Source organism: Hemiscyllium ocellatum, chromosome 4, assembly GCF_020745735.1.
Source record: "Hemiscyllium ocellatum isolate sHemOce1 chromosome 4, sHemOce1.pat.X.cur, whole genome shotgun sequence".
NCBI classification, from domain to species: Eukaryota; Metazoa; Chordata; class Chondrichthyes; order Orectolobiformes; family Hemiscylliidae; genus Hemiscyllium; species Hemiscyllium ocellatum.
Window position 1 is genome coordinate 10942461 of NC_083404.1, and position 24399 is coordinate 10966859.

The 24399-nt window shown below is 41.6% G+C and overlaps 1 protein-coding gene across 1 annotated transcript in view; it reads right to left on the bottom strand.

The window, feature by feature from the left end:
• Nucleotides 1-24399, bottom strand: part of LOC132815164 (transient receptor potential cation channel subfamily A member 1-like) — a 130803-nt gene that overhangs the window by 78794 nt on the left and 27610 nt on the right. Inside the window, exons 2-4 of the mRNA XM_060823977.1 lie at nucleotides 19638-19800; nucleotides 6374-6549; nucleotides 1187-1294 (exon numbers count right to left, since the gene is read on the bottom strand). Of these exons, the coding sequence (XP_060679960.1) occupies nucleotides 1187-1294; nucleotides 6374-6549; nucleotides 19638-19800 (447 nt within the window). The remainder of the gene's footprint in view (nucleotides 1-1186; nucleotides 1295-6373; nucleotides 6550-19637; nucleotides 19801-24399) is intronic.

Here is a 24399-nt window from a genome sequence, read left to right on the forward strand (position 1 = left end):
CCGCTCTTGTGCGGTCTCACGTTTTAAGAAAGTCGTACAATAGCCATGCCATTTAAACTAAAGAGGCTGGAACCACGTTAAAGCTAAATTAGGTAAGGAAAGTTTGAATTCTACGAATAACGGTTTAAATTCTTCAGTCGTGATGAATTAAGCGCATTGAAGAAGCACACATTATAGCAGAACTGACTGTAGCAGGAAATGTGGGATTTTAATCCTTGTGGTTGTGGGAGGAGTTGAAAGTGCAAACAGGAGACAAGCAGCTGACTCATCGTTAGAAGCAGTGACAGGGCTGTTAGCAGAATGTTTAAAAAGTCTTTTTCTGTGTAACTTCATCCCAGTCAGAATAAAAACGGGATTTGTTTTCAGCCCTCACAACCCATTTTTTCTGCAGCCCGCCCCGTGCTCAACATATATCTGTTCCATGCAACATGATGCACCCGAACAAGTCCCATAACCCCAAATGCATCCATTTTGATTCACCTGCCATATGTTACATAACAGCAGTGAATCCTTGAATTACAGTGGAATATCTATATATGTGTTACAGACATATATATTATATTTAAAACTTTTTAAATAGAATCATTCATTAAAAACTTTCCACTATGTTAAATAAAATTCCTTTTCACTACAGGACAATAAAAGCGTCAATCATACAAACCCATTAAAGTTTCAACAGCTGAAACTGCAAGCACATGAAACATTGTGAAATTGATAGCAGAGATCAGGCACAGCTGTCAATCAAGCAGAGGCCTAGGTGTTTCAGCTGAATAATTGATGGCATAGCTCTCAGGCAAACTCCACTGTATAATTTAATCTTGCATAACTTGGTTAGCTTCCAGTACTCTCAGGTCAAATTCAGCAAGGACTGTTCACTATGCCTCATAAAGGTACAGTATCTTGACCCCAAACTTAGTGCACAATTCCCTTTTACACTATTATGACATCCAATTCTCTCCAGACAGTTTATGTAGAAATTATGAAGCCTGTGCTAAATTAAGGACACTTCTGATCTCTTGGTCTGGGCTAGTTCAAACTTGTTTTGAATATTGAACATTTCTTAAACAATAATGCTCCAGATTATTGCAGGATGTCAAACAGAAAAAAAATTACTTTTGTCAACCACTTATGTTTAAGGATAAAAAGAGTAAGACAAATGTAGGGCTGATAAAATTAGAATGCATACCAATATAGAGAGTCCTTCAGCATTATCTCTGGAACATGCCAACATCAATGGTGTGTTTTGAAGATCACCTTCCAAGTTTAGCTCAGTAGTTTTATGTGAAGCTAATACCTAGAGGAAATGATAATTTTGCAAAAGGCAATTAAAAATCACACATGAAAATTCTGAGCAGTAAAACTGAACTTAGTTAAGCAGTGTAAAACAAAAGATAGTCAAAAGACAGCATGTCATGAAGTAGTCCATCAACTCCAACCATGCATTTTCACTGATTGCAGAAAGTCATGATCTAACCCTGGCAATGATGCAAATATTTCCACCAGAATAAACCAGAATAATTGCAAATACACCAACTGCAGCAATCATTTGTTCTTTTAGGAATATATCAGGCTTTCTATTAATTGGAGATTATAGAGAAATGGGAGTAGGCAAGTCAAACATAATTCAATGATGCTTCTCTGCAGTTTCAAGCATCCCAGTAAAAGCCTAATTATACTGGGGGAAAGGGAAATGAAGCATTCTAACTGAACAGCACTATCCCAAAGGACAGAACTCTATGCAGAAATATCATTAAGTTAAAAATAAATCACTTGAGACCAAATGATTAGCTCATTATACAGCCAAGTACTCAAAGAAATTGCGATCACATGATTTGTACTTCTCTCGATTGAAACAGATATTTCTGAAACAATTTAGTCTACATTCAGAGATGTAAGCTCTTCCATTGGAGTGGAATGAAGACATAGGGTGAGAATAGTAGGAAATTTATAAGTTTCTGACTTGAAAATTGAAGAAGATAATACACCAGCATTAAAATAGTGCATGTCTGGATGTGGGGGCAATTTATGTGAATTTGAAAATCATCCTATAGCTTATCACTTTGTTATATGGCTAAAAACATAAAATCAACTTCAACCTTCTACAGTTTGTCCTCAATAAAGTGCTTGAAAAGGAGATGCAACTGCCATACTATTATCAGATGACTTTGTAACTGCTATAAGTTTAAACTCCTTTGCATTTGTAACACCACCTGAGCTTAAACCTGAGTGGGCACAGGATATTCTGAAAGGGGAGGGTGAGCAGCCAGAGGTCATGGTCCATATTGGTACCAACAAAATAATCAGGAAGAGGAATGAGGTCATGCAAAGGGAATTTAGAGAGTTAGGTAGGAAGCTGAAAAGCAGGACCTCTAGGGTTATAATCTGAGGGCTATTCCCAGTGACATGTGCTAGTGAGGCCAGAAATAGCAAAAGAGCTGGTGTAGGATTGAAGGTTTTAGATATCTGAATCATTGGGATCTCTTCCAGGGCAGGTGGGTCCTGTACAAGACAGATGGATTGCACCTAATCTGCAGGGGTATCAATATTTTTGCAGGGAGGTTTGCTAGTGCCAATCAGAAGGGTTTATACTGGCATGGCTGGGGTAGGAAACAGCGCAGTAGATCAGCAAGTGGAGAGCTTGAGGAGGTCAAAGTTATATAAAGTAAGTCTAATAAGATGAACAGACAGGGCCAGATTAATGAACATAGCAATGCTGGTAGTCTGAAGTGCATTTAGAGCCATTGAGATCTCCAGCACGGAAACAGACACTTTGGTCTAACTCACCCATGCTGACCAGATATCCTAAATTAATCTAGTTACATTTGCAGCATTTGGCCCACATCCCTCCAACCCCTTTCTATTCATATATCCATCCAGATGCCTTATAAATGTTGTTATCGTACCAGCCTCTACTACCTCCTCTGGCAGCTCATTCCATACACATGCCACCCTCTGTGTGAAAAGATTGTCCCTTAGGTCCCTTTAAAATCTTTCCCGTCCTACCTTTAACTTTTATGCCCTCTAGTTTTGAACTCCCTCACCCTGGAGAAAAGACCTTATCTATTTACCCTATCCATGCCCCTCATGATTTTGTAAACCTCTATAAGGTCACCCATTACAGCAACTTGATTGAGAAAAGGGAAGGACTGGCAGCTCAACATTGAAGGGTTTAGATGTTTCAGATGTGATAGAGATGGAGAGAAAGGGAGTTGGGAAGTTATATGACTGGTTTAGGAGCATGTCACAGCTGTACAAAGAAAGGACATATTAGAGGGCTCATCCAGTGAGGCAATATGTGTAGAACTTAAGAATAAGAAAGGTGCATCACTCTGATGGTATTACAGAAAAGGCATCCCAATAGGCAGTGGGAATTAAAGGAACAGATATATTAACAGATCATGGAAAAATGAAAAAGCAACAGGGTTGATGCATTGAATGATATTAAATTCCTCAACATTAGATTGGTTCTTGGGTCAAAGTATTAAAGAGGTTGAAGGTATATACAACAGTATTAGGCAGGAATGGGAAAGGGGTGGTTGTTTAAGGGTAAGTCCACATCTGATAGCTGAGAACCTTTTAAAAGCCAGTTGATGAGAGTTCAGGACCAGCATGCTCTCATGAGGAGGCAAGATAAGAATAGTAAGATTCAAGAACCTTGGAAGTCATGAGATATTGAACGTTTAGTCATAAAGAAAAAGAAAGCAAATCTTAGCTTTAGAAAATTGAAATCAAACAAGGCGCTTGACAAACACAAAGGAAGAAGAAAATAACTTACACAAGGGTCAGAAATCATAACATGCAAGGCATTAGGTCTAGTGTGAGAAGTGGGACTCGTGTAGGCAGCAGTATATTCTCAAAGGGCTGCATGTCCTCTTCTGTACTATATGACCCTATGAGCTTTTTTCTGACAGATAGTTATGTGACTTTGGAACTATCTGCCTCAGAAGGCAGTATCATTGAATATTTTTAAGATGGAGATAGATAGATGTTTATTATTGAGGGAATGTGGAATGTGGAATTTGTAAAAACCATGTCATTTTGTTTTGTGTTTGTAAAAACTGGGAACCGAAATAAGAACGGTGGCAGCACAGTCGCTCAGTGGTGAGCACTGCTGCCTCACAGTACCAGTGACCTGGGTTCAATTCCCGTCTCAGGTAACTGTCTGTGTGGAGATTGCACATTCTCCCCGTGTCTGCATGGGTTTCCTTCTGGTGCTTCAGTTTCCTCCCACAGTCCAAAGATGGGCAGGTTAGGTAAATTGGCCATGCTAAATTGCCCATAGTGTTAGGTGCATTAGTCAGGAGTCAATATAGGATAGGGAAAATGGGTCTGGGTGGGTTACTCTTTGGAGGGTTGGTGTGAACTTGTCGGGCTGAATGGCCTGTTTCCATACTGTAGGGAATCTAATTTTAAAAAAGAAAGACCTGTTTTAAAAAAAAGTGTTTCAAAGAGTGACTGCAGCTTTGAGAAGCAAATTACCTAAAATTCATGTCACCCACACATCATGTAAAAAGCTATTTGAAGAAGCAGCATTTGTAGAGCTGCAAACAATTTGGCATTCAGGAGGGTATACCAATGCAACTTTTGCTGGCACAAGCAGTTGATTGGTCTAAGGACTAGTGACAGTTATCAATGACAGAGATTTTTTTTCCTGCCAATAACTGTGTGATCGCTTCTCACATAACACTGCACAACAAGGAGTCAATATTCTGTGTAAACCCAAAGAAATAAAACCATTTTTCTGGCCAGCAATAGTTGCTGTAAGCTGTGACTTTTAATTGGTGAGTGAGAGACGTTGTATATGCGTACCAGCTGCCTTATGGAAGAAACCAGGGAAAGACGACGGAAACAATGCTGTGACCAGCGGAAAATTCATGAGGATTATCTCAACACTACCTGTGATCAAAAATGCCTGAAATGTCTTCCCAGTGTTTTTCTCCCCTCTGCTAAAATCTATTTTACCCTTTCTGTGTGTTGTGTATGTGTGTGTGTTGTGTGTGTGTGTTACATACCCAGTCAGTGCTTTTTATCAATTTGGATCTGAATGTCAGGTAAATTGGAGAACTCTGTGCACATCATAAAATCTTTAACTTTAGTGATGAATTGAGGAATAGCTGAGTTTGATTTCCAGAGGCAAAGGAAACTCAAAACATAGATCAGCCTTGATCACATCAAATGGCGAGTAGGTTTGAGAAACTTGATGACCTACTTCTGGTTCTAATTCCTATGCTTCAGGTGGCATGGTGGCTTAGTGGTTAGCACTGCTGCCTTATAATGCCAGGGTCCTCAGTTCAACTCCTCCTTTAGGCAACTGACTGTGTGGAGTTTGCACATTCTCCTCACATCTGCATGGGTTTCTTTTGGGTGCTCCGGTTTCCTTCCACAATCCAAAAATGTGCAGGTCAGGTGAATTGCCCATAATGTTAGGTGCATTAGTCAGGGATGAATGGGTCTGGGTGGGTTAGTCTTCAGAGGGTTGGTGTTGACTTGTTGGGATGAAAGGCCTGTTTCTACACTGTAGGGAATCTAATCTAATCTAATCTTGACAGCATGCTTTCTCACTGTCTGAACCATCTCTGCATTGTCAGCCAGCCTATCCAATGTTAATGATTGCTGTAGAAGTGAATCTTGCAGATGTTTGTATGAGGCAATTGATAGAATATTGGTTTTGACTGGAGCTAGAGGAAAGCATTACATAGCAGAGGAAAAAGGTATTTAATTATCTGCATTACACCAGTGAAGATCATTAGTCAATTCATGTTGATCTTCCACCTGTCAAAATGAATTTAAAAAATGGAAAATCAATGCAAGAGGTTTATAAAATCATGAGAGTCAGGGATAGAGTAAATAAACAATGTTTTTTTTTTCCTGTGTTGGGGAAGTCCAGAGCTAGAGGGCAAGGTTTAAGGTGAGAGGGGAAAGATTTAAAAGGAACCTAAGGGGCAACCTTTTCATGCAAAGGGTGGTGTGTGTATGGAATGAGCTGCCAGAGGAAGTGGTGGAGGTTGGTACAATGACAACATTTAAAAGGCATCTGGATCGGTATACAAATAGGAAGGGTTTAGAGCGATGTGGGTTAAGGGCTGGCAAATGGGACTAGATTAATTTAGGATATCTGGTCAGCATGGACAAGTTGGACCAAAGGGTCTGTTTTCGTGTTTTACAACTTTATGATTCTGAATAATTCTTGTGTTCTTTCCAGATGAACAGGAACATGAGCACTATGGTTGCTAAGGAATGGCCTGTTCTGTCACCTGAGAAATTATGGGAAATAGGGGCGATTGTCACATGGAGAACAGTGCACTGTTTGAAGCACAATAATTCACAATCATTTTTTCTTTGTAATAATAAAAACAATCATTAACTTTCTTACCTTTACCACTGAATTGTGACTTAAAGACACAGCCAAATGGAGAGGTGACATGAGTGCGTTATTCAGAATATTGGGGTTCGCACCTTTGTCAAGTAAAGCTTGGGTACAAAGTGCTTGATTTTTCTCTGCAGCCCAGTGTAAAGGTATGTTTCCATTTGAATCAATCACATTCAAAACTGGAAAAGAAGCAAAACACAATGCACTCTTTGACTAGGCATCCTTCAGTTTTTAGGCAAGACATTATGAAATTATCCCTTAAATGATATGAGTCCACTCAAGAATTCTGTTTTTCAGAACTGTCATTGTGGCTTGTTTTATTTTGTGGTATATCATTAATTCTTCATTAAAGTTATTTGATCGCCATGCAATTACAGCTGGATGGTGTGCCCAACTCTACATGTACATAAAGACATGGGTTCTCATTAGGCTGTATCAGCATCTGCAGTGGAATTTGTTCAAAATTTGTCAAGCAAATACAGGAAATTTTAAGCACTAATTATGCTCAGCATGATTCAAGTTTTCATGATATTACTGCTGGGTTAAAAAAAACAAGCTCAAAGCTGGCCTTGTAAACAAACTTGGCCAGATCCCAAATCAAATTGATGGTTTTGCACATTGATGCTAACCTAAAATGGGGGTAGCAGATCATTTGACCTGTGAAGCCCTTAATGACTCACTGCAAAAGCAGATGAGCTGGCTCTTCACCCCCAGAGCTGTACTTGTGAGTTATTCTGCACCTTCGCCAAGGACTCACTCCACAGAGGCCGGTATCCCGTCACCAAATCACTCTTTATTTAAACATGGAGCGTCCTTGACACTGATCCAGCTTCATCAGAGCCAGCTCTCAGAGTGAACAGAACCTCTGACACTCCTGTTTATATCTGTCAGCCAGGACTCCTTCATCGGACCAGATTAACTGCCCCAGTCAGGGGACATATTCAATTAGGACCACTTGGCTGACCTCATTACAATCACTGCATGCCTCCCCCCTCTGGGTCTGAGGACATAGGCCAGTTATGTTTTATAGCTCCTCCTGGGGAGCTTTAGCATCATGTCAAGTTCCTCCAACACTGTCTCTGATACAAGCAGCATGTAACATTCAGGAGCTCTCCACCAGTGCCTGCAGTTTCTCAGAAGTGCTCCCAGGAGGACCAGTTCCACCATAGAACACACCAGATGGCCTCCTTCTTTAGAGACCGCAATTTCCCTTCCCATGTGGTTAAAGATGCCCTTCAACGCATCTCGTCCACATCCCGCACCTCCGCCCTCAGACCCCAACCCTCCAACCGTAACAAGGACAGAACGCCCCTGGTGCTCACCTTCCACCCTACCTACCTTCGCATAAACCAAATCATCTGCCAACACTTCTGCCACCTCCAAAAAGACCCACCACTAAGGATATATTTCCCTCCTCACCCCTTTCCGCCTTCTGCAAAGACTCCGTGACTACTTGGTCAGGTCCACGCCTCCCTATAACCCACCCTCCCATCCTGGCACCTTCCCCTGCCACTGCAGGAATTGCAAAACCTGCACCCACACCTCCTTCCTCACCTCCATCCAAGGCCCTAAAGGAGCCTTCCACATCCATCAAAGTTTTACCTGCACATCCACCAATATCATTTATTGTATCCGTTGCTCCCGATGCAGTCTCTTCTACATTGGGGAGACTGGACGCCTCCTAGCAGAGTGCTTTAGGGAATATCTCAGGGACACCCACACCAATCAACCACACTGCCCTATGGCCCAACATTTCAACTCTCCCTCCCACTCTGCTGAGGACATGGAGGTCCTGGGACTCCTTCACCGCCGCTCCCTCACCACCAGACACCTGGAAGAAGAACGCCTCATCTTCCACCTTGGAACACTTCAACCCCAGGGCATGAATGTGGACTTCAACAGTTTCCTCATTTCCCCTTCCCCCACCTCACCCTAGTTCCAAACTTCCAGCTCAGCACTGTCCCCATGACTTGTCGTACCTGCCTATCTTCTTTTCCACCTATCCACTCCACCGTCCTCCCTGACCTATCACCTTCATCCCCTCCCCCACTCACCTATTGTACTCTATGCTACTTTCTCCCCACCCCCACCCTCCTCTAGCTTATCTCTCCACCCTTCAGGCTCTCTGCCTTTATTCCTGATGAAGGGTTTTTGCCCGAAACATCGATTTTACTGCTCCTTGGATGCTGCCCGAACTACTGTGCTCTTCCAGCACCACTAATCCAGAATCTTTTCTTCAGATGCCAAGAGCATCGAAATGGCAACATCTACCATGTCCATCTCAGATTCCAAGGTTTCGCTAACACCTGCTGGAGAGGGAGAATCCACGGGATCCAGAAAGGCAGGTAAGGAGCCAGGCACGTTTTGCTCCCACACCATTTGCGAGTTTGCACCATTTGCCTCTTCCATATAGTGTGACTCTATAACTTAGGTCGCCAATCAGAGGCTAAGCCAAGTTGAGAAGCTTGTTGAAGGCTGTGGAGTCATGACGATCTGTTCCAATGAGAAGATAAGTTATCTTGGGGTTGAGGAATTGCAAGATAAAGTGATTCTTCTCACCCGGAATTTGAGTACTAAGGTGACAGGTAACTGTCCAGTGACAATCCATCTCATTCTTTACTCTTCCTACCACCTACCAACACTTCTCAGAAGCGGAATATTCAACTCAATGCTGCAAATTGAGGCAAAATCTATGCTTTTTTAAGATTCATTACAGCTTCTTTTCTTATACTCTATGCCTTCATTGAGAAAGGCCAGGATCATTCATGCCTCTCTCAACCTGTCCTCCCCTTGCACACAGATGCTCCTCTCACTCAGTTTTAGAGTTGTACCTTTTCATTTAATTTTCTCCACAGAATATATCACTTCATACCTCTCTGCATCAACATTTCATCTGTCCCTACCTATCGATTCCACTGACTGGGACATCAGGATCCACCTCTCTCCTCATAAGACTTTCAGGTTTTGTGCCATTTTCAAGTTTTGGAAGTGTGCCTGGTTGACACAAATGCAATCCCTAGTTAACATCAAGAAAGCGGTGATCTTAGTTCCAACATCTGGGTACCACTCTCAATAGTTTTGTTCAGTTAGAAACCCAACCAATCACCACCGTAATAATAGTGCAAAAGAACTGTGGATGCTAGAGATATGAAACAATGTAAAGTTGAAATTGCAGGAGACCTTCAAGAGGTCTGGCAACATCCGTGGAGAGAGAAACAGAGATGACATGTTGAGTTCCTTTCTCAGCTGGGAAAAGGTGGTATTTATGCTGAATGTGACCGGAGAAGGTATGAGTAGATAGGTGGAGATGGAGCAAAAAGAGAGAAAATGTTAAACAGGTAAAGGAATTGTTGATAGTAAGCCTGGGAAGAAGAGAAGCTACATTGGTGGCAATGGGGACAATGAGTAATTGAAAATGAATTGGATGTGCTAAAAGCAAGCCAAGTCATGACAAGGTCTGGTGCTGTGGGGGTAGGTCATGAACATGTAAGGATGTGGTCATGCTTTAACATTGTTAAATTCAATCTTGAGTGCTGAAGGCTGTTAGGTCCCCTTGCAGAAGACAAGATGTTCTTCCTCCAGCTTGCACTGAGCCTCACTGGAGCACTGCAGCAGGTCTGAGACAGAAATGTTGGCCAGGGAACACAGTGGTATGTTAAAGTGGCAGGCAACTGAAGCTCAGGAGTTATTTTTACAGACACCTTCTCTATTTCCTGCCTCTTATCCAGTTTCATATCTGGGCTGCTATTTTCCATTTTGTTCCATGAGAATTAACAATGCTAGATAGCCAGTAGTGAGCAAAGTGGAAATTCTATCCCAACTGTATTTCTCAGTAAGCACTTTGTAAGTAACCTTAATGAATACAATAGCTAGACTTGTCTGTGAATGAGTGCCCATTAGCTTAATGTTTGTTCATCCAATAAACTAACACAACTAAAGATATTTGGAGGTCCACATTGAAATGTAAATGAAACTGAATGGGATTGTACTGTGGCTACAAGATCAGGTCAAAGGCTCCGAATTCTGCGTTGAGTATCTCACCTCTAGTCTCCCCAGTAATTGTCCATCATACCCAAAGCATTGGTCAGGAATATGTGGAATAATCTCCATTTGTCTGGATGATGCAACTCTAACACCATTCAAGAAGGTCAGAGTATTGAGTACAGGAGTTGGGAGGTCATGTTGCGGCTATACAGGACATTGGTTAGGCCACTGTTGGAATATTGCGTGCAATTCTGGTCTCCTTCCTATTGGAAAGATGTTGTGAAACTTCAAAGGGTTCGGAAAAGATTTACAAGGATGTTGCCAGGGTTGGAGGATCTGAGCTATAGGGAGAGGCTGAACAGGCTGGGGCTGTTTTCCCTGGAGAGTCGGAGGCTGAGGGGTGACCTTATAGAGGTTTCCAAAATTATGAGGGGCATGAATAGGGTAAATAGGCAAAGTCTTTTCCCTGGTGTGGGGGAGTCCAGAACTAGAGGGCATAGGTTTAGGGTGAGTGGGGAAAGATATAAAAGAGACCTAAGGAGCAATGTTTGAACAGAGGGTGGTGTGTGTCTGGAATTAGCTGCCAGAGGAAGTGGTGGAGGCTGGTACAATTGCAACATTTAAGAGGCATTTGGATGGGTATATGAATAGGAAGGGTTTGGAGGGATATGGGCTGGGTGCTGGCAGGTGAGACTAGATTGGGTTGGAATATCTGGTCGGCATGGATGGGTTGGACCGAAGGATCTGGTTCCATGCTGTACATCTCTATGACTCTATAACTCTAAGTTGACACCACCTGGCATAAAGTAACCTGCAGATTGGCAGCCTCTCCACTCCTTTTACCAGCAACAGACAATAGCAGCACTGTCTACCATTGACAAGATGGACTGCAGGAACTCGCCACTTCAACAGAGCATTCCAAATTGATTACCTTTACAAGGACATGAGAGCAGACACATTAGAAATCACCATCTGCAAGTTCCTCCCCAAATGACTCACTAATCTGATTTGAAAACACATCGCCGTTCCTTCACTGTCACTGGGTCAAGGTCCTGAAACTCCCTTCCTAACATCATTGTCTACTGACGCCAAATGGCTGCTGCGGGTCGTGAAAGCAGCTCAGCAGTGCCTTCTCAAGGGCAACCAGAGATGGGTAATAATTGTTCATCATCGGCTCAGCGATGCCTACATACCATCAACAAATTCTAAAAAAATGAATCGTTTGTTTTCTTTTAAAAAAAATCAATGGTCATACTTCAGATATACATTTAATCTTGCTGTTGTTTTCAAAATAAGGAAACCCTCATGTCGCAGCAAATCAGTTGTTATACCACTCTTCAAAAGACTACAGAACATTTTTCCTCTATTGAAAATGCAGTATATCTTTTCTTTGCTCAACAACTAATGAACTGCTGTAAAAGGTGTGAAGGGCAGTTTTGAGCGATGCGATTTCTGATAACATCATTGCATCACTGTGCTATGATGTGTAGCAAACAACTAGGCACCTGCAATGGTAATGATTTTCAATTTGCTGATGAATTGCCTGACTAGAATCACTTTCCAAAAGTTTTACAATTCATTGCACTAGCATTCAGACAAAAAATGCCTCTGTATGATTTTTTTTTCACAGTGAATGGAATACTTTGGAATCCTGTCTTCATTTAACTCATGAACATTAGGTCTGACCCATATTAAAATCCAGGTATTTTAGCTTATTTCTCTAACTGGGAAAGGCTGTGCAATCTTAAAACTGAAACAATCTTACCGCACAGACACAAACTGTTTCCCACTTTAGCCATCTAATTTTCCACCTTGTAGAGTCATTGACTCATCAAGTCATACAGTGCAGAAGAGGCATTTTAGCCCATTGTTCTGGAATTAAATGTTTAAAAGATAAAGTCCCCACGTTCCCAAGAGACCACAAGGCTTCTTGTTAGAGAGAGAGGGAGAGAGAGTTAAAGCTCTTGGTGATAGTTTACCCTGAGTGTCATCACCCTGACCCCCAGGCAAGGGGAGAAGTTCATAAGGAGATAGTACCCTCAGCTGGTGTGGAAATTGAACCCATTACTATGCAGTGCAAACTGCATCCAACTGTGCTAACCAACTCCCAAGCACTTAGTTCAACAGTAAAAATGGATGAAGGGCTTATGCCCGAAATGTAGACTCTCCTGCTCCTCAGATGCTGCCTGACCTGCTGTTCTCTTCCAGTACCACACTTTTTGACTCTGACTCTCCAGCATCTGCAATCCTGACTTTCTCTCAGAAAAATATTGATAACTTGCTTGTTGACATTTTCCATTGAAATTTTAATTATGATACAACTCGTATACAAGAGGGAATAATTTTGGAAATAAAAATCAAGATACATTATGGGCTATTGAATTGATATCAATGCTATTACACTTTCCCGCAAAGGGATATCCCTCGTGGTGAAGGAAGGTGATGTGAACAGGAATTTTGATTATCAAAATTATTTAAAACAAAATTATTAAAACATCCAAGAGATTTACAGTACATCAAATTGTTTACAGTTAAAGCAACCTCCAACTAATTGGAAAGAACTTAAGGATAGGTTTATAAGCAAAATATGGTGGATGCTGGAAATCTGAAATAAAAACAGAAACTCAGCGAGTCTGGCAGAAATAAACAGAAGTAATGTTTCAAGTCTGATAAGACTTTTCTTCAGGACTGAGAGGGGCTGGAAAATGGTATTTTTTTTCTACGCTACTGACAGAGAAGAAAGAGAAGAAAGAACAAATGATAAGTGTGTCCAAAGCAAAAGACAAAGGGAGTGCTTATGATGATAAAGGAGGATAGAGTTGTTAAACGAGTGAAAAGGGTAACAGCGTTAAGAAACAATAGAGATGTAAAATAGGTGCAAATGATAGATGTGAAAAGGAGAAAACAAGTTCATTCTGCAGGCAGTTAATTTAACAAGATATAAACAAAACACAGCAGGGGGCGGAGATGGATGTAAGAAAATTGGAGGACAGAGGTCATGCTGTGAAGTTGTGGAGTTCAGTGTTGAATCCAAAAGGTTGGGGCACTTTACAGTCTCTAGTATTTAGCATTTATTTCCAGAGTTTCAGAGTATCCTCTCTCTCTTACATCACCCCTGGCCATGTCTTATTTGTGCCTTGTTGACTTTCATCACAGCAGGACAGATCCATTTTCTCCTTCTCACACCTTTTCATGTTTGCCTGTTTTACACCTCTATTGTTTTGTTACCACCATTTACTGACAAGGGAGCAAGCTATCCCAGATCTGGTCCGATGCAATGAGGCAGGAATAATTTTTTTATAGATTAGATTACTTACAGTGTGGAAACAGGCCCTTCGGCCCAACAAGTCCACACCGACCCGCCGAAGCGCAACCCACCCATACCCCTACCACTACATATACCCCTTACCTAACACTATGGGCAATTTAGCATGGCCAATTCACCTGACCCGCACATTTTTGGACTGTGGGAGGAAACCGGAGCACCCGGAGGAAACCCACGCAGACACGGGGAGAACGTGCAAACTCCACACAGTCAGTCGCCTGAGGTGGGAATTGAACCCAGGTCCCTGGCGCTGTGAGGCAGCAGTGCTAACCACTGTGCCACCGTGCCGCCCTAAAATTAATGATTTCATAGTTCAGAATCCTCTTGGAAGGAGTGATCATAGTATGGTTGAATTTTGAATATGAATGGAGAGTGTGAAGATAAGATCCAATACCAGGGTCCTGTGCTTGAATAAAGTGGGCTATGATAGAATGAGAAAGGACCTGGCTAAGGTAAACTGGAAACAGAGACTTTATGGTATGACAGTTGACGAGCAGTGGAGGACCTACAAAAAAATTTTTCAAAGTGCTCAGCTAAATAATACTCCAATTAGAAGGAAGGACTATAAGAGGAGGGGTAATCTGCCATGGGTGTTCAAGGAAATAAGGGAGGCTATCAAATTGAAAGAGAAGGCATACAAAGTGGCCAGAAACAGCAGGACTCTAGAAGATTGGGAAAACTTAAGGTCAACAGAAAGCCACAAAAAAGAGCTATGAAGAAAAGTAAGATAGAGTATGAGAAAAAACCAGCATAGAATATAAAGACAGATAGCAAAAGCTTTTATAAATATATAAATCGCAGGTGAGTGGCTAAAGTAAATGTTGGTCCTTTAGAGAATGAGAAGGGGCAGTTAGTTATGGGATATGATGAAATGTCTGAGGCACTGTACGGGTATTTTGCATCGGTCTTCACAACAGAGGACACTAATAACATGCCAGTAAGTGATGCAGAAACAAAGGTAAGTGAGGACCTGGAAACAATTATTATTGAAGAGGTAGTGTTGGGTAAGCTAATGGAGCTAAGGTTGGCTAAGTCTCCTGGCCCTGATGGAATACATTCCAGGGTACTAATAAAAGAGATGACAGGAGAAATAACAGGTGGACTGGCGGTAATTTTCCAAAATTTGCTGGACTCTGGGGCAGTTCCAGAAAGATTGGAAAGCAGCAAATGTGATGCCACTGTTCAAAAAGAGAAGTAGACAAAAGCTAGGGAATTAAAGACCAGTGAGCTTAAACCTCTGTCGTGGGGAAGATGCTTGAGTCTATTATCAAGGAAGAAATAGCAGGGCATCTCGAAAGAAATTGTCCCATTGGGCAGATGCATCATGGGTTCATGAAGGGCAGGTCATGCTTTACAAATCTTTTGGAATTCTATGAAGACATTATGAGCAAGGTGGACAACAGGGACCCAGTGGATGTGGTATACCTAGATTTCCAAAAGACCTTTGACAAGGTGCCGTACATGAGGCTGTTGCATAAGGTAAGGATGCATTTTGTTAGTGGAGAGTATTAGCATGGATAGAGGATTGGTTGACTAACAGGAAGCAAAGAGTGAGGATAAATGAGAGCTATTCTGGCTGGCAATCAGTGACTAGTGGTGTGCCTCAGGGATCGGTGTTGGGACTGCAATTATTTACAATTTATATAGATGATTTGGAGTTGGGGACCACATGTAGTGTGTCAAAGTTTGCAGATGACACTAAGATGAGTGGCAGAGCAAAGTGTGCAGAGGACTGTGAAACTTTGCAGAGAAACATTGATACATCGAGTGAGTGGTCAAAGATCTGGCAGATGGAATACAATTTTAATAAATGTGAAGTCATACATTTTGGTAGGAATAACAGAAAAATAGATTATTACTTGAAGGGTAAAAGGACATGCTGATTTGCAGAAGGAACTAGTGCGTGAATCACAGAGGGTTGGTCCACAGGTACAGCAAGTAATTAGGAAGGCAAATGGATATTTGTCCTTCATTACTAAAGGGATTTAAGTTTAAAATCATAGAGGTAATGTTACAGCTGTACAAGGTGCTGGTGAGGTCACACCTGGAGTATTGTGTGAAGATTTGGTCTCCTTATTTAAGAAAGGATGTACTGGCCCTGGAGGGAGTGCAGAGGAGGTTCACGAGGTTGGTTCCAGAGTTGAGGGGGTTGGTTTATGAGGAGAGACTGAGTAGCCTTGGATTATATTCACTGGAATTTAGAAGAATGAGGGGGGATCTTATAGAGACATACAAAATTATGAACAAAATCGATAAAATAGAAATAGATAGGATATTTCTATTGGTAGGTGAGACTAGGATAAGAGGACATGGCCTCAAGATTAGAGGAAGCAGGTTTAGAATGAACTGAGAAGGAATTTCAACACCCAGAGGGTTGTTAATCTTTGGGATTACTTGCCCAGGGAAGTAGTTGATGCTACTTCAGTCATCACTTTTAAAGCTAAGGGAGATACTTGTTTGAAAAATAAAGGAATTAAGAGATATGGTGAAAATGCAGGTAAGTGGAGCTGAGTCCACAAAAAGATTAGCCATGATCTTATTAAGTAGCGGAGCAGGCTGTACGGCCTACTCCTACTCCTAGTTCTTCTGTTCTTATGTTCTTTACATTCCCTTTGGCTTTGTTCTGGGATCACTCGCATTTTGTCTCTCTTCCTTGCTCTCTATCAACTGCATGAAAGCCACCATTTTCTTGTCTCTCATAGTCCAGGCTAGCCATGTTTCTCCAACATCTTCTGTTTTTAGTTAAGCACTGGGTTTGCTGTTTTAGGCCAGGTCAGATAAAGTGAGTGGTCAGTTTAGTCTCTGCCCTGCCAACAGCCAACCAAGCATCAAACATCCAAGAAGCAGCTGTCTGACAGGTAGAAAACCAATCAGTGACAGAGAGGGGCTACCACATCCAAACACGAAACTAGGCCTCAGTCTCATGTGGCACAGGGGTTACGTTGATGAAGAAGAACCTAACAAAAACGCAGCTATAAATAGACTCCTACTTTCACAATCTCCTCATTTTTCTTATTGGAGCCACTAAATAATTATTAAGTTTAGTCAAAAATATGAAATTATTGTCACTTTCACTAGCAGATTCTACTGCTCAATGCAGCCAGGCCTTTCCTTCCACACTTGGGGCACCTTGTCTAATTCCCCTATGAAGTTCTCCCAAACTTTTTCCCATTCGATGCCTACCTAATGGAATGGGCAACTAAAGGTTTTCTACAATTGGCATTTTACAGGTTCAACATTTAAGGTAATTGGTTATGTTAAAAACGGTGGTTGGGTTGCTGACTTGTGCAGCTGCTTGACTTCAATAATGTCTAGAATTAGCATGCTGGCATCACATTACTGACCAAATGCCAAGAGGAGGAACTTACGGTCAAACTAAATGCTGACCAAACCCAGACTGGAGCCATAAGTACAGACCTTAATTACCACACTCTCAAGGCAAATTCAAATGTGATTGCGAATTATTGAAGGTTGTGTATTAACTATAGGGTCGGATGGTGGAGGGGGGCGTTTTGCGATGAGTTTAGACAGCTGGTGCAAAGGAGCTGTGCTGGCTGAAGTAGCTTTTGAGCCTCCAGCATCATTCTACCCCATAGTGGAGTTGTGGCACCCAGATTTAATGGCCCTCAAATAATTGAGAATGCTTCCTAAAGAAGAAGATTAGATATACAGAACAACCTTGATTATCCGGATATCAATTAAGGGTTGATTCCAGCCTTGGGCAACTGTCTGTGTGGAGTTTGCACATTGTCTCTGTGGGTTTCCTTTGGGTACTCTGGTTTCCTCCCACATTCCAAAGATGTGCAGGTCAGGTAAATTGTCCATAGTTGTAAGGTGCTTTTGTCAGAAGGGGGTGGGTTACGCTTCAGGCGGTTGGTGTGGATTTGTTGGGCCAAAGGGCCTGTTTCCACACTGTCGGGAATCCAGCCTAATCTAATCTGAATTTCAGATTATCTGAACAAGATCTCAAGGTCCCTGTAATACTGATCCCATATATACTGTATTTAAACCTAAAACAGTCAGCTGATATTAACAAGCATCCAGAAATTAGTGCTTTAAGTGTCTTTCTTACATTGACTTTCTTGTAGTCTCGAATGAAAGCTAGTCATGTGCCAATAGAACTGTTCTGAAATTGTTTGCTTGCTCTCAATGTTGCACTTTCAAGATCAAAATGACTTTAACTCATAAAGTTATTGGCATGAGAACTCAAACCTTTTTAATGCAAAATGTCAGAGGTAATAAATTCCATAGGTTACAAATATAAATGTCCTCAAGAATGACATGGTGACAGCTATGTAATGAATTGATACAAACTGCTGCATAAGCGTAACGCAAAATCATTAAATGAAAATATATGGGGACACTTCTGCAAGGTGACATCTATGGCCTTCATTGTTAGCAGTAAACACGTGTTAGGAATAAGACAGCTCCTGATCACTGACTGATGTTACATCCAAGTTTGTTATCTTTGTCTTCCTCTAATACTATGTTCCCTAACTACTTTTTAACTTAAAACAAGAACTGTGGGCATGTGACCATGTGATAGAGGGGAGCAGTGTATCGTATAAGTGATCGGTGTGCCCAATGGAATGGAATGGAATAGAGTGAAGTCAAACTGATTTTAATACTGGGGGGGGGGGGGGGCACATGCAGCCATTTATTGGCCATTTCGGCCCTTATTCTAGACACTTAAAATAAACTACATTCTTAACGAGAGGGTACTCCTGTTTCAATACCTCCCCCAAATGGCTGTTATCTGCATGACAGTGAGTTCTGGAAGACAATTGAGCAAAGTGATAGGAGATTCATCTTTGAGCAGATCACCAGCAGATATAATCATACCTGTAGATGCAGTAAGAGCCACTGAATAGTGAACAACGGCAGGATTTCTAAATAGTTTTCATTTCACTGACTCTGAAACATGATATGATAGTCCTAGTCATTTGCTGCATGAAGTCAGCGTTGACTGGTGGCTCAGTAGTTAGCGCTGCTGCCTCAGCACCAGGATTTCAGTTTGATTCCACCTTCATGTTTGCACATTCTCCCCATGTCAGTGTGGGTTTTCTCCCACAGTTCAAAGATGTTCAGCTTAGGTGAATTGGCCATGCTACACTACCCATAGTGTCCAGGGATGTGTAGTCTGGGTGGATTAGCCATGGCAAATGTAGGGTTAGGAAGATGGGTCTGTGTGGGATACTCTTCAGGGGATTGCTGCGGACATGATGGCCTACTTCCACACCATAGGGATTCGATGAAGTTGAGTGACATTTTTGGGAATCAGCAATGATTCATTTTGATGTTTATTCTTGACACACTGGTAATTACTGACGATTATCATACCTTTTATTTGCAAACTGATGCCAATGCCTTGCAATTTATTTCTAACATAACATTGGAAGAACTCAAAGTATCACTTGATGCAAGTGTTCATTGGTTAATACACCACAGTCCCCTTGAGGGTCCCCAGAATGCCAAGAGTAAGGTAATTCTGGTAGAGATCCAGTATCCCAGAGTGCTTTTTCGCTACATAGCCTCTGAAAACTAAACGTTCCTCTGACACAAAAGGAAGGAAATCCAAAACCGCTAATTCCTGGCCTCTCCACCCAAATCTCCAATTCTTTCACTAACCACACAGATCTTTGTGGTAGAACAGCTACCCCAAACTATCCTTGTTATCTCCTTATCGACTGAAATCAATGGCATGTGAGGTTTTCGGTCTTTATAAGTTAAACCAGGCAACCTATAATTTCCTTCATCTTATCAGTTGATGAATGCACAGTTCCGAGTCACAGAGTTAAAGCAAAGGATAAACTTCCCAGGCTTGATTTCAACTAAGTTAACACAATGAGTGACAGGTTGGTTATGAAAATATCACAATTTACATTAGTGTGGCTTATGTTATTGTTATGTATAAACAGTGAATACTTTCGTGCATGTTATCATCTAATTAGCACTTACCTTCAAAGTTGGCATGATCAGTGATCAGTGTCAGAATGTCAAGGTGACCTGCTCCAGCTGCATGATGCAGTGGGGTTGCTTTATGATCATCCATTCTGCTGAGGCAGTCAACATCTTCCTCCACTAACTTTTCAATCTGTGCGACATCTCCGCTATCAACTAGCTAAGAGATAAATTCAAATTTCAAAATAGTGCATATCCAAATTAATAAGACCATAAGACCATAAGACATAGGAGTGGAAGTAAGGCCATTCGGCCCATCGAGTCTACTCCGCCATTCAATCATGGCTGATGGGCATTTTAACTCCACTTACCAGCATTCTCCCCATAGCCCTTAATTCCTCGAGACAACAAGAATCTATCAATCTCTGCCTTGAAGACATTTAGCGTCCCAGCCTCCACTGCACTCCGTGGTAATGAATTCCACAGGCCCACCACCCTCTGGCTGAAGAAATGTCTCCGCATTTCTGTTCTAGCTAGCATTTTTCACATCTTGCAGTGTTAAAAATACTTGTCATATTTCACATGGGCAAGAATTCATCATTTTTTCTTCAAACGCTATATTTTATATGCGTACCTTAAATATGTCTCCATCCCTCTGTGAAGTTAATTCGTGCACATTTCGTACTGTTGAATAAGCATTATTTATATGCCCTCTTTTGAAAAGATTTTTCATTGCACTTTTTTTCATTGTTCTCTTAATGGACCTTGCTTCCCTCTAGCATAGTTTAATTTTCTTTTAGACGTGTATTCACAAACCTTCGAACCTGAAAAGCAATAGTACAACTCTAATAGTACAACTAATAAATCAGTCAAGTGTGTTACTTGACAACAGAATTGGCAAGAATAGTAGCAGTATCATCATCAATTTGTTGATGTATCACACATAGTAAATAATAATAGGATATCCAAGTAATAATGACATAAAGCTGCTGCAAGACCATTAAGTGATGGCTGCTATTAGTTACCTGTAGATATAACTTTACCCTTTTAATTGTCATTGTAGTTTTTCAACCAGGAGAAAATGACGTCTGCAGAGTAGAAAAGTGTGATGCTGGAAAAATTGCAGCAGGTCAGCCAGCATCCAAGGAGCAGGGCAGTCGACATTTCAAACTTAAGCCCTTCATCAGAAATGCCCAAAACATCCACTCTCCTACTCCTCAGATACTACCTGACACGATATTTTGTCAGGCAACTTGCTGAAAGTGCAAAGTGGAGATGACACATAATAATCTGCAGGGTATTCAGGATCTGTATGCTCAGGGCAAGTAACATTGTCCGTAATCAAACACAATGGAGCGTAGTGAAGTTAGGACACAGATTGGACAAGGAACTATAAGTTCAAGTTGTAAATTCAAATTAAAACTAGACATAGAAAGAGAAGGAAAGGTACATGGGATTAAGAGGAAGTGATATAAAGCTAGAAAGAAAATTGTTACAAGATTAAATTTTATACTTTTTAACAACTTTTTGAACTGTTCAAAGACATTTAAAACCAAAGGAATGAGACTCCACATCCCGGTATTTGATTTTCAGTCCCAAAGAAGTTGACTGTCAGTAATTTGCATTCACAACATTTTAAAATTATTTTTAGATCTAAAGTAACACGGTTTTTCTATCTCTGGCAAATGCATTTTGTATTTAGGAACATAAGAACAGAAATTGGCAATTCAGATCATCAAACCTGCTCTGCCATTCAATTAGATCATGTCTCATCCTTTACCCCAATGTCATTTTCGGTCAGTTTCCCCATAAGCCTGTCATTAGTATCAAGAAATCTATTGATTTTTGTCTTGAAAATTCTCAATCATTGAACTTCCCAGCCATCTAATGTAGAGAATTCTGAGATTCTTCACCCTCTGCATCAAGAAATTCCTCCTCACCTCAGTCTTAAATGGCCCACCCCTTATTCTGAGGTTATGGCCTGGCTACCATGCCCACCAGTGAGGGGAAAAGTCCCATCTACATCCTCTGACAATGTTGGGTGTTCCTCTGAACCATTGAGCCTGGACTGACACAGCTGGCAATCTTGGACTGGCATAGCAATGTGGCTGTGGTCTCCTCTGCCAGGTGGGTGGAAGAGAATAGGCCCACTCTGTATCACCTCATCCACAGGGACATCCAGGTCACAGGCTGCAATGGTGGGTCACCAATCTTCCCTTATCTACCTTGTCTGCAGCAAAAGATACACAGGGTATCTCCAGACTGACAGCCCTTGACCAGATACACAATAACCTTTTAAATATGGCTCCAGTGCCAGGAATCCTGGGATATCCTGGCAGTAGGGAGTACTTCCCCCTACAGCACAAGGGAGAGCCCAGCAGGAGGGCTGCTATGAGGTACGGTTAATGAGGCAAATTTGAGACAATAGTGGGAGAAAACTCACTAAGGTTGGCAGAAAGAAACTGCACATGAAACCTGTCACAGATGGCACTTGGCCGATTTCAGGTAAGTCCTATATATTGATCCTGGGTCAAATCCCTAGAACTCACTACCCAAGTTGATCATGCAATAATTGGACATAAGAGTTAGACAATAAGTAAATGAATAGCCAAACCATTAAGACATAGATTTTAGTCAAGGAAACCAATAATCATTAAAATCGATGCTGTTGCAAAAGGTTCAGGGAAAAATATTATTTCATAACAGTAATAAATAGCAGCAGCTTGTCAAAGGAAACTATTTTCCCAGGGTCTGGGCGAACATCAGTGGCTCAGCAGCTAGCATTGCTGTCTCACAGTGCCAGAGTCCCGGGTTCAATCCCTGCCTTGGGTTACTATCTGTGTGGAGTTTGTACATTCTCCCTGTGTCTGTGCGGGTTTCCTCCCACAATCTAAAGATGTGCAGGTGAGGTGAATTGGCTATGCTAAATTGTCCATAGTGCTCAGCGGAGTGGGTAACTCTTTAGAGAGTTGGTGTGAACTGATTAGATTAGATTACTTACAATGTGGAAACAGGTCCTTCAGCCCAACAAGTCCACACCGACCCTCCGAAGAGCAACCCACCCAGACCCCTACGTTTACCCCTTCACCTAACATACAGGCAATTTAGCATGGTCAATTCACCTAACTTGCACATCTTTGGATTGTGGGAGGAGATTTGTTGGGCTGAAAGGCCTGTTTTCATACTGTAGGTAATCTAATCATAAAAATTCCATTGATGTATTAGGATTTCACTTTCCTCAATCATGTTTTGTTCCAGTGGAAAGGAGCAGCAACAGCAAAGCTAATATAAATACCCTGCTCCCCCAAACTATGGTCCAATTAAAATAAGACCATAATGCAATAAGACAGAGGAGCAGACAGTAGGCCATGTGGCCCAGTCAGTCTGCTCTGCCCTCCAATCATGGTTGATAGGTTTGTCAACCCCATTTTCCCTCTTTCTTCCTGTAATCTTTGATTCCCCTTGGCAATCAAGAATTTATCTATCTCTGTAAAACATGATGGTTTAGCTCTTGTTCAAACAGGAAGCCCCTGGATTGTCTGCAAGACTTGGTAAAACTGCAGGGCAGTAATTTTTGTTTTTAATTCAGTTCATGGTTTGAATGGTTGAGGAGGTCAAAGGCATCGTCTACACGCTGCTAAGGCAATGGCTGACCCAAATGGGGTCGGGGACGGGGTGGGGGGAGTGGCGGGCAGCTGGGGAATGGCATGTGGCTGGTAAATGGAAGCAGATCTTCTGGAAGCAGCCAGAAAACAGCAAAAACTTGCCAGCAAACAGGTAAGTCACCAGGTGATGGTTTCTGGAGGATCTGCCTGGAGGTGAAGCAAGCCTGAGAACATGAGAGACCAGAACAGTCCTTTTGAGACCCTGAGGAAACTCTTGTTGCTCTTTTAATCATTCTTTCATCAAATGTGACATGTCGACTGTAGTGTGAAAGTGTAGTGTGAATATGTTCATCAAGTAGTTTACCTGATCGTTGGGAAGTGATGTAAGATCATGTGGCTACTTGAAGCTGGTTCTATCTTGCAGCCCCTTAATTGATGTTATGGATCAAACCAAAACCCCTCAAAATATTCAGGACACCCTCATTTTTTTCTTATTTTAAAGGTAAATGTAGGGTGTTGCATTCCAGATTCAGTTTGACTGGCCAAATTACTGGATTTAAAGTAAAACATAATTTATTTATCTACTATAGTGGACAACAAAATAAAGAAGGAATTGGAATGACCTAACTCTGCTGGAAAACTTCACAGAATAACAGACACAGTAACTATTACTAATTAGCTGTTTCAATGTAATAACATCCAAGAAATAAAGCCAAATTCAGAAACCAGACTGTCTCCCATGCAGCCCCAGGAGTCCTGGAGCAAAAGAAACATTAACAGAAAATTCTGACAGAGTATAGCAGTTAGGAGAGATTTACTGCAGTTCCAGCCTGCTGAGACCCCAGCAATAACTGCTGCTAATGAAAAAGTAAAACACTAATCCTTGTTAAGTGAGACTGGATCCCACTCATCAGGCTGCTTCTATTGTTACAACTTTTTTTTGAAAAACTGTAACGATGCTGCTCCTTTAGCTAGGTTATGTTGTCCTTTTTTTTCAAGAGAGGTTGTAAAAGACAGAGGTTCCGATTTGTCTGGGATAAGGGACTTTGCTAATGGCTACAAGATGCTGCCTAAGGCAACAAGCAGGGAAAAGGCTTTTAATTTTCTTTAATGCTTGTACAATGAGAGGGGAGTGGCCACCTCTCCCAGTTCAGGGTTGTTTTTCTAGTTTGGTTTGGGTTTTAGCATGCAGTCTGTTTGAAGCTGCTCACTCT